Source organism: Schistocerca gregaria, unplaced genomic scaffold (assembly GCF_023897955.1).
Source record: "Schistocerca gregaria isolate iqSchGreg1 unplaced genomic scaffold, iqSchGreg1.2 ptg000722l, whole genome shotgun sequence".
NCBI lineage: Eukaryota > Metazoa > Arthropoda > Insecta > Orthoptera > Acrididae > Schistocerca > Schistocerca gregaria.
Genome location: NW_026062099.1, coordinates 110,759 through 122,354, shown reverse-complemented (window position 1 = coordinate 122,354; position 11,596 = coordinate 110,759). Strand labels below are relative to the sequence as shown.

At 41.1% G+C, this 11,596-nt stretch overlaps 1 protein-coding gene across 1 annotated transcript in view; it reads left to right on the top strand.

Moving 5' to 3' along the window:
• The first annotated feature begins 2,167 nt into the window (after positions 1-2,167).
• LOC126320497 (uncharacterized) overlaps positions 2,168-11,596 on the top strand; it is a 32,781-nt gene continuing 23,352 nt past the window's right edge. The window contains exon 1 of the mRNA XM_049993993.1: positions 2,168-2,351. Within this exon, the coding sequence (XP_049849950.1) occupies positions 2,337-2,351 (15 nt within the window). The 5' untranslated portion in view covers positions 2,168-2,336. The remainder of the gene's footprint in view (positions 2,352-11,596) is intronic.

The following is an 11,596-nucleotide window of genomic DNA, read 5'->3' as shown; positions in this document are numbered from 1 at the left end:
TACGTTACAGACTGTAGTATTGCCAAAGACGTTCCTTTCGTTGTCTGTAACATGTGGGCTGATGGCACTGTCTTAGACGATGTGGTCAGACTGCCGATTGCTCCACGTTAACAAGTGTACTGAGTAAGCAGTTAAATATGGACCATGTCCCTACAGCTATTGCTGCCCTGCCCAGATATCACGTCATTCCCTGTCAGAGCATGCCATATTTTGTTGTTCGATGTGGCTCATATGTCCAGTACCTCTTTTAGCTTATCATGTTCGCCATTTGTCAGCCAAAATTGTGGACCTGCCTTTCTTTAGGTCTAGAGACAGCAAGCCTATTATCACCGCTGCGCCTCAGACGGTGTTATGGCCTTTCAAGTGCAGGAGTACACTTCTTTGTGCTCGCCGTAGAGCCTGTGCTGTGCTAACCTTTGTGGCTCTGTGAGCCCAAACGCTCGATCTGTAGCCCACAATAGCGATTACGTTTGCATTTCGGTACGTTCTTTCTGGTCGCAGTGACAGCAGAAAACTTCTTTGGCCAATTGCTGCTACTTTATTGAGGATTTTAATGCCTCTATGGCAGAAGATCGCTATATGTCCGTGAAATATTTGCGCTTCGTCGACGTTGGTATCAAGATCAGTGGATGCTTGTGATTCACACCAGGTATGGGAAGGCAATTTTCACCGTGGCTGTACATCTTTACTGGTTATCCCCGGAGCGAAGCTGATGTCTATCTTGAGATACTGCAACCACAAGCCCAATTTTTCCTTGGTAGAGTTGATCATACTTAATGGACGGTTTTTCGTAGTAGCTTCGTATTCGTGGTAATAAGCGCTCACATCGAACTGCGACGGGACGTAAGCTTTGCGTGGTGGAAAGTATTCAAAAACTAAAATGACAGCTACGTCTCTGAATCTGAAACGTATTGACTGAAAACGTGACACGCCACTATAAGGCCCAGGACGATAATCACGTACCATATTAAATGTAACGTTTTTAAGGGAAGAAATTTCCTATACATACTTCTTTCTTTTAAACGAGTATTTGCGAATTATGAAGGTGGTTGTTTAAAGGTTTTGCATATATCTGTGAGATAAACATCCGCATGCTTAAGTTCTCTTTTTCTGTAGCTCTTCAGTTTTCCAGTTAAAAAAGCGTTTTGCCATTTCTTTATTACTCTCAACTTTTGGGTACAGGTATAATTTCTGATGTGAAACGTAACTGCACCTCTCGCCCTGCTACATTCCTTTTCCCTTACTATGAAACGCCTTTATTAGTTCAGTTACTCCGTTCTCATCCTTTTCATCTGGAACGTTTACGCTGTCTTCTTTCCTTCTCTCTTTCTCTCTCATTTTCCCCGTACTTTTCATTCACCGCACTGATACAGAAAGAGGCGCGCAAACCTCCCATCTGTAGCACTTTTATGTTAGCTCACGGTTGGAATTTAAAGAACTTTAGTCGTATGTGTACACGCCATTTTCAACGAGGGTGTTTCACAGGGAACTCTGCTATTTAGTAGTTCATATGCCCAACCTGTCCAGTTGACTAATGTAAAAACAACTATATGCATTACTCCTTCGTTTATTTGTTAAAACGTTGAACGTATGGTCATTGTGTGCTGCCGTTCACTCTTCTTAATACGACATTTACCCCTCACGATCAGTTGAGTTTGACGCTCACGCCATTGAGTATCGGTTGTTTTCTCCAAAATCAGAAATAAATTTCAATACACTGAAGGAACGTTGGATTGTGGCGTTGCTTTAATGCATAAATTTACAAATTTCACGGCGAATGTTTCCTTCAATCATATTTCGTGCTCATTTTCGCCAGAATATCACAATATCAAAATGTTTCGATCTGATCACAATAAAACAAACCGAGGAACGGTTCTAGCTGAACTAACTGAGAAAAATGTGGGTTTTGCTGAATGTCTCTATTACACTTTTATATTGTTGTTTTGCGCGAACTTTAAATTAGATTCCGGTTTTCCGATGATGAAGAAATAAATTTATTATGTTTTCTTCTTTTCTTATGAGGATTGTTGCAATGAACAACAGACAGTTACAAGCAAATCGCGAATGGTTGGGAAGTTTTCTACAGTCACAGACGATGGTAACTCTTAAGCATTGTTCCAGGCGAGGGTCACAACAATGAAACATCGTGGGACGTGGTGCGTGCGTTGCCTAGCATTTGTCTGCCTGGTGAACATAAGCTATTGGGGTGCGTTTCACTGATTGTAGAAAAGGAATCTGCTGAAAAGTGAAGTGAGGTGCACATCTGTGCTAGAAGGAGTTAGGTCGTCACCGAAAACAGGTTTATTACTGAAGAGAGGCAGATATCAGAAGAAACCATGAAGCCAGTGGAGGTAAGTGACCATTAACTGTTTACACTGAGCCATCATCAACGTCTAAGGAGAAACCTCGACTGTGTGCATCAACCAAAAGACCCGCTACTGTTGAATACTATTATCTCATACCTCCTAATCAGAATAATACAGAGTTTCGTATGTGGGACTCACAGTCCCCAGCGTGACTCGCCTATCACTGTACATAGAAATCTATATTCCGCAAGCCACTTTACGGCGTGTGGCCGAGAGTGCTTGTGAATTCCCACCTTTCCTGTTGTATTCGCGAGAGGTGATTTATAATATCGCGTAATAATTTGCTACCGTAACGTCTCTAAACACTCAGGGTTTCACATCATTATCATTTCGCCAGAGCTGTAAGCGAGAAGATAATATCCTGTCCGATTCTCTTGGGAACTTACTCTCTCGCAATTTCAACAGTAGCTTCTCCGCGGTACACAACTCTTTTACCGTCTCCCACTGGAGTTGAGCATTTACATAACGCTGTCGCACTGACTAAGCGATCCCGTGACGACACATATCCATCTCCGATGAATCTCCTGCAGCTCTTCTTCTACTCCAAGATGGTAAAGGGCATAGAGTAATCAGCAGTACTGAAGCATTGGTCCAACAAGGTTTTTGTAAGTAGCTGTTTTCGTGGATGCACTGCACTTTCTCAAGACTCTTCTAGTGAGTCTCAGCTTGGGATCTGCTTTTCCTGCAGTTATTTGTACACCATCATTCGACTTCATGCCGCTTCTGCGTGTTTTATCGTTGTTTCAGTTTCCATTGATATATCGCTAGTATCGTAATCGAACAATAATGGAGTTCTTCAACTATCTATACACAATGTGTTATAATGAGAAGTATTTTTACGTTACTACCTTTTCCTGTGCCACTAATTGATTCACTTCAGAAATTTTGCTAATAGTCTTTTGCAATTTCAACTTTTCTATAGACGATAGATTCACCTACGTGTAGCCTCAAGGAACCTTCGACGTTAACCACTAACCTGATCAAGATCTGTGTTTTCAGAAGACTCTTTTTGAACTTTCTTCCTGCAGTAGCTTAATAATGCATAAGTATAAAAAATATTCCACTATTCTCCAACAGATTGTCTTGGAAATACAGTGATATAATTATGTGCATCTATCCGACGATCCTTCTCGGAAACGGGAATGGCCTGCAATTCTTATCCAATACGTTGACATCGTCAGTTGCACTGGCGACTTACGATAAAGAGTTACTTGAAGGGTCACAAGTTCTTAGATTAATCTGTACTGAATATTCCAGCATCTTATCAGATACCAATGTGTTTCACCAGTCCACAGATTAGATGGAGTAATCGACAATAAGAAGTTGATAAATTTTAGCTCTCTGTCACCGTGTTTGTTGTGTTGATGTTTCTCTCAAGCGCAGTGAGTCTACGTCACGTAAAAAGGTTGATCAGTAACTCTCCGACCTACCGCCATCAAAGACTAGTCTTTTGCAGTATGTGCTTCGCAAATAGGTTGCCTTTCATCTGGTGTCAACCAAATTAAATTTTTCGATTACCAGAACTGTCAGAATGCGATCCCTTAATACCTTAGCACGTATAATCCGAATGTAGAACTGTGGTAGCAAAATCAGCATACAAATTAAGATTTTCTTCATTAAGTAAAGCCTGTATAACCGGTCACCACAAACAAATTGTGTTAAATCCACAAGAAGATAGGTTTGAATGGAAGATAAAGTATATTCCAGCTTTAAATTATTATCACTCTTTCTCCACAATATCAGAATTTTGTTTTCCCACTGCTCAGAATCACATGTAGTTGAGACGGAGCTGAAGCATTGCGAAGTAACTATAGCAACTTATGATCAGCTTAGCAATAACAATATTGTTTACTGAAAGTGATTCGAAATATTTTATACAGGTTGACATGCTCAGAAAAATATGTAAATTGCCCTTTATAGCTGTTGGAAAGTCGTGGTCCAGTACCTTGTACGGCTGTACTGCGTCGCGTAGGCAGTACATAATAATTTTCGTTCCTGTGACTTCATTTTATAGCTAAGTACTGTGAATAAGAAGAGAATTTAGATTTTTTAAATGTTATTTGCGTGTTCCAGAAATCTTGATTTCAGTTCTTCATTCGGACACAACGGTATATTAGTCATAAGTAAGGTATTTATGGAATATAATTAGTTAAACGCCAGTAAGTCTGTTGTGCGTATATATTAAAAGATCTGCTATCACCAAAACACGCGTGGCAGTAGCGCCGTATTTTATCATCTGCTACAGCTGCATTTTGTGCTGAGGTGTAAATTGACAACACAACAGCTCGTAGTATACGCAACTAGCAGCTGATTTTCGAATCTCAGATGTCTGTTCATTATGTATCTGTCGTTGGCACATTCCCTGAAATTTATGACTAATGCACTGAAGGTAATTGTTTAGCGTTGTCAGTAATAGAATACCCTCACTACTTACGCAGACATCAGAAACTCATAAAAGACGTTTGGAAATGGATGATACCTGTGAACCATTTATTGTGTGGGAAGTTACTAAGTTTCCAATTAAAATCGTGAGTGATTTTTTTGAGTTCCAGGTACGAAGTAGGAAGATGCAGACTTAATTACTAGTAGTCAAACTGTCGACAAACGATCCTAAAATTTTGCGAACAGATTAAAAGGATATCTAGAGCATTGCTGGAACTTCAGCTTATGCGGTGGATCACAATATAGCTGAAAGGAAAACATGCCTTTGGCTTCTCGGTGACATGCGGATCCAACAAACCTGTGCCACCATATTCTCAGATGCACCAGTCTGTCACCTGACTGAAGTGACTTATGGAAATGAAGTAAATTCCAGCTAAGATCGTTGAACAGCTCGAACCGTAGAAAACTCCAGTGCATTAATGTCTCCGCCAACGTGTGCTGCTCTTCTTACTCGTCCACATTCAAAATAAACGTCTTAGCTGATTAAGATTAATGTGGGCTATTCCATTATTAAGGTTTGCTGCGTCGTGAAGTCTAAATCACAGAGAAAATCTGATGAAACCTTGCACAGATGTCTCCGGTAGTGTCCTAGAAATGCCCGTCGATAGCGTCATGTCACTCTTTTCAGTTCTGAGAGAACGGAGATCAAGTAAAAATGCACAGAAGATAGTGTTTCCCACCAAGCACAAATGCCTGCCGAGGGATTTCGTCTTATTACATGCAGCTCACGTAACGTAGCTGTTAGGTATTTCCATGACATTTCTGGCCACACACTCCAGCGGCAATGAAGATGCTCCTGCAGCGTTTTCGCTGAAAAGTGTTTGATCACCTGCCCTACAGCCAGAAATGGCTCCCTCTTGGTTTCATCTCTGCTCATATGAACCGCTCTCCACGAGGAAGGTTTGGTTGCACATGGAACAGAGGGAGCACTGCGACATATGCAACAAATCGGCGCCTTGTGTCAACTGTAACAGATCATCCACCATGCAGTCACGACCAGACAAGACTGCAGACCAGCCTATAGAATTCTCGGAAAGCGCAGGCAGCTGCCTTCTAAGGTGACGGTACTGTAAGTGTAGTACAAGGATGCGACATTCGTCTAACGCTAAACGGCGACTATGTAGAGAAGTAGATGGATGGTGTAGCCAAGTTTTTTGAACAGATGGATGTGGCGCAATGGTTAGCATATTTGACTCGCGGCGGCAAGGACGACGGTTCAAGACCGCGTTCTGCTATCCAGATTTTTGGATTTCCGTGATTTCCCTAAATCGCTTCAGGCAAGTGCTGGAATGCTTTCTTTGACAGGACACGGTCGTCTCCCTTCTCCATCCTTCCATAATCCGAAGAGATCGCAGCTCTCGCTCATTGGTCCCATCCCCCAAACCAACCAACTCTTCCAAATAAATCATTTTTTGCTACCACCGTGCTTTCCATTTCGCGACCTATCGGATCTTTACAAAACAACAGCACACGTACATTAATCTGCCAAATAGGCTGAAACCAACTGGGTCGCAGAGTAGACAAGTGTGGATCTATCCGAAATAGGCATAAATAGAAAAGGCAACATCCACTGTAGTTTTATCTTGTAGGAGTTTTATGACTCCTGTTATTTGCATTGGGTTTATTGAGCCATACTGCAAAAAGCCTGCTACAGATACAAAGTAATATATGCTGAGTAAGCAGAATATAAGCAGTGCAAACAATGATTTCAAATTATTGTACAATTTCCTTGAAGGGCCATGGTTTGTATCTAATAAATATTCACATATCAGCGACAGGCAGAATAAACCAAATACAACTCAAGAGAGAATTAGAGTCATACACATGGGCATTATCACCTTTATGTAATCACAGATAAAACACGAATTTCATATAATCATGTTTTTACCTCATGTAAATCAAAAAAATGTTTTGGATCCACCTAAATCTTGAACTTAGATATAGTGAATGAAAATTTTATGTCGGTGGTCAATGTTTTTTCTGGGACGAAATAAGACTGAGATACTAAATTACAAAAATTCTTGATATTGACCAAAATATTAGGACACGTAGCATATACTTTACATCAGTAATCCCACATGTTTTTCATCTTCGTAGTGACTTATTTCCGCGGGTTAATTTGCTGACGTTTACTTAACAACCTGGCAACTGAAACATATAAATGTGCAAGCACAACAAATTATTAGTTTATTATTATATCTGAAGATGAAATAAGAAAATTTTAGCCGCCATCAGTGGCCGAGCGGTTGTAGGCGCTTCAGTCCGGAACCGCGTGACTGCTACGGTCATTCCTCGGGCATGGATGTGTGTGATGTCCTTAGATTCGTTAGGTTTAAGTAGTTCTAATTTCTAGGGCACTGATGACTTCAGATGTTAAGTTCTATAGTGCTCAGAGCCATTTGAATTTGAAGAAAATTTTACGTACGAGGCGCCCTCAACTGGTAAGTTAGAGATTCTCATGATAGGCTTTTATTGAATGCTCTCCTACACTTCAAACTGACACAGATACATGAGATAGCTTAGCAACATAGTTACCAAATCTCTGTAAACAGGTCTCGGAGCCTTCTACCAGTCATTCAATTACTCGATGACAGAAATCGGCTTGTTGGTCACGGAACCTTTCCAGAACTGCTACGTGAATGTATTCGTCGCGGAAACCCCGACTTCTTTGAATCAGTTCCTCGATGATCTAGATATTGTCGACTGTAATCGAAGTCGATATTGATGGCCTTCTTTTCCTATCAGCATCATATATGACCGTTCAGCATTGGGTAACTTGATGACACCATTTAAACACAGCGGGACGCGTCATTGCATTTTGTACACACACAGCACAAATTCACGGTCAGTTTGTGTGCAATTTAGATGTTTTGCCCACACGAATCGGACTGTCTCGCGTAGCTCAACTTAGGTGCAGCTTTCCAGTTTCTGTTCCATTTCACTCTCAAAGCGTGACGCAGTTATTATATGTACCGCAGCGTAGCTGTGTCTGCAGAAGGCTCAGGGCATGTACTGTCTTCTGATGACGCACCACTCTAGTTGTGCAGTGGTCTTAGCGTGTGTCAACGTGTGTTAGTCCCTGAAGACGCTGCCTATATGGCGCGTTTCTGCTGTTTTTATGGAATTGAAAAGAACAGTTCCTTTTTTCTGTGAGACAAATACATTTAGTGTACTGCATAACGTGAAACCCTTACATCCAGGCAGCGCACATCTGAATCGGCTTCTCTACTGAATACATCCATTCAGTATCTCAGGTGGACACGACACATGGCATGGAGAATCTTTACTGTTAGTGTTGGCTCAGAGTTTGGCGTTCTGGAGCATTTCCTCATTTGAAATGCATCGCATTTGTCATTACATTCCACTTCTTCCTCACTGTCTTCTGCACCTTCTATTCTCTACTGTGAATGTGAATGTGTATGCCGTTGCCGAATGTGTACATAGTAATGAATCTCTTAAGGTTTTTAAATAAAGCGTACGTTATTAACATACTAGACCTTTATTCTTCATGTCTACATCACCTCTGCTTGCACCCTTTCATTACTATTAAAGCGAAGTCCGCGAAGGTAATCTTTAAGTTTTTTGAAAACAGGTTAGACCTAGTCGGGAATGTATCGATGACAGAGAACACCACTGACGGATTGTTTCAGATGTCGCAGCGGTCGTCTGTGTTCCATTTGTAGACGAACTCTCCGAATTCGTATTTCCTGTTTTTTGAGATTCTGTTTCTCACGCCACGACATAGTTACGATTCACACAGACATGTTACACGAAAAAAAAAATCGGAGCACTCTATCGCCATCGTATTTCAACTTCCATCTCCGATGCTAAAAAATCAACCGGGTAAATTGCATGACATGTAATACCTCAACCGATATTTAGAACAGAATAAAAAATTTGGAGCCATCACTTTTCAGCACGCTTTCGTACATCGAAGAAAATTATCTTTACATTGTTTCTCGCAAATAAGTGGTCTCTTATTCCATATCGTAATATATACACATGTACAACCTTAAATTACCTTATTTTGTCCAAACTACGCTAAAAGTGCGATAAACAGCTTTCTTCAGTCAGATACTGAAACTTACGAGGCGATTGCAGAAACGGAACCAAGTGATGAACAGAAAACACATGGTGCAAAGTACAACCTACAATCAGGCATAACAAGTTCAATTAATTATCTGACGTAGACTAAAACAAATAAAATTTGGATACAGAGTATGTGCTTAGTGAGGACTGGGAAGGGTATTTCAGGATCTTCATGGAACAATAAAACTGTAACACTTGTCGGAAGGGAGACCTTCAAGACCTACCTTGCAGGAAACAGTTTCATTGTGTTTCGATGTATCTGTAGAAAAACAGTTACCAGCCTCCTCTCCCGAAATTTTCGAAACTTGCTGGGGCTTCTAATAGGAGCTTCTATTGGAGTGTAGTATTGACTTCTATTGTACACTAAAGGACCCAATTCTCTGTCCATTCTTCCTTGGCGAGTTTCGTCCTCTGCAACCTGATATCTGAGGATGGTAAATGACATTAATTACAGGGTGAGAAACACCGCCATTGTTCGTCATCTGTTCGTCCCAGTCATTGTAAACTAATCCCAAGTGAACTCGGTTCCACGGAAAGGAGATCCATGTACCTCTTCGCTTAGTTGCAGTACCCGAATATTCATTTTACTGATCCATAGTCATTGCTGAACACATTCGTGTACACATTTGGCTTGTTACTCTACAGAACGCTCTACAGTCCCGCGGGACGACCAGATTTGAGACTCTCTCGAATCGCTATAGCTTCTGCTGTAGAAAATGATAAATGTGGTGGAAGACGAAACTGCTTGGAATATTTCAGCTTCTGGACAAGAAATACACGTCGTCCTGCTGAAATCTCTTGAAAGAACAAGCCATTAGTATAAACATAACAATGTTCGTCGAATAACACCGTTGAACTGATTGTGCCAAAACAGTTTTTCGTAAAACCGTAGAAGAGAACCTCGAGGTTTACAAACATATGTAGGAATACCAAGAGAGCCTATGTAGATATCAAATTGAGTTCAACCGTAGGTGTTACACACCGGATCTAATGCTTAAACTAGTAAGGGATAAAGACGCTACATATCCGATTTGGAACTTATGTACGGAGGAATTTATCTTACATCCCGCAGGAGGGTGATTAATCTACTGTTGGACTGCTGTCTCTCTAGGCCAATAAACCTTCTCGACAGTTAAACAGAGAACCGACTCATGGCGATTGCGTATTAGACTTTCTGGTGACAAACAGACCCCGAACTATTTGAAACAATTAACGGAGAACAGGGTATCAGCTATCATAAAGTGGTTACTGCACCGATCATTTCAGCCGTAAAAAGAAATATTAAAACAGCTAGGAAGGTTTTTCTGTTTAACAAAAGTTACAAAAAGCTGATTTCAGAGTACTTGACGGCACAACACAAAAGTTTCGTCTCAAGTACAGATGGTGTTGAGGATCAGTGGACTAATTTCAAAATCACCGTACAATATGCATTAAATGAGTATGTACCAAGCAAGATCGTAAGAGATGGAAAAGAACCACCGTTGAACAACAACCGAGTTAGAAAACTGCTTTGGAAGCAAAGGGATCTTCACAACAAAAATAAACATAAAAAAGCCTTGCAGACAAACAAAAATTACATAAAGTGAACTGTAGTATGAGGAGGGCTATGCAAGAGGCGTTCAACGGAATGGAAAGTGAAGTTCTGTGTACTGGCTTGGCAGAAAATCGTAAGAAATTTTGGTTTTATGTCAAAGCAGTAGGTGGATCAAAACAAAATATCCAGACACGCTGTGACCAAAATGGTACTGAAACAGAGGATGACAGACTAAGGCCGAAATATTAAAAGCCTTTTTCCAAAGCTGTTTCACAGAGGAAGACTGCACTGTAGTTCCTTCTCTAGATTGTCGCACAGATGGCAAAATGGTAGATATCGGAACAGATGACAGAGGGATACAAAAACAATGAGAATCACTCAAAAGAGGAGTAGCCGCTGGTCCTCATGGGATACCAGTTCGATTTTACACAGAATACGCAAAGGAACTTGTCCCCCTTCTTGCAGCGGTGTACCGTAGGTCTCTAGAAGAGCGTAGCGTTCCAAAAGATTTAAAATGGGCACAGGTCATCTCCGTATTCAGGAAGGGACGTCGAACAGGTGTGCAGAACTATAGACTTATATCTCTAACGTCGATCAGTTGTAAAAATTTGGAACACGTATTATGTTCGAGTATAATGACTTTTCTGGAGACTAGAAATCTACTTTTTAGGAATCAGAATAGGTTTCGAAAAAGTCGATCGTGTGAAACCCAGCTCGCGCTATTCGTCCACGAGACTCAGAGGGGGTTCCCAGGGGGAAGCTGTGTGTCTTGACTTCTGCAAGGCGTTCGATACAGCTGCCCACAGTCGTTTAATGAACAAAGTAAAAGCATATGGACTATCAGACCAATTGTGTGATTATAACCGAACGCAGCATGTCATTCTCAATGGAGAGAAGTCTTCCGACGTAAGAGTGATTTCAGGTGTGCCGCAGGGGAGTATCGTAGGACCGTTGCTATTCACAATGTACGTAAATGACCTTGTGGATAACATCGGAATTTCACTGAGGCTTTTTGCGGATGATGTTGTGGTACATCGAGGGTTTGTAACAATGGGAAAGTGTACTGAAATGCAGGAGGATCTGCAACGAATTGACACATGGTGCAGGGAATGGCAATTAAATCTCAATGTGGACAAGTGTAATGTGCTGCGAATACATAGAAAGA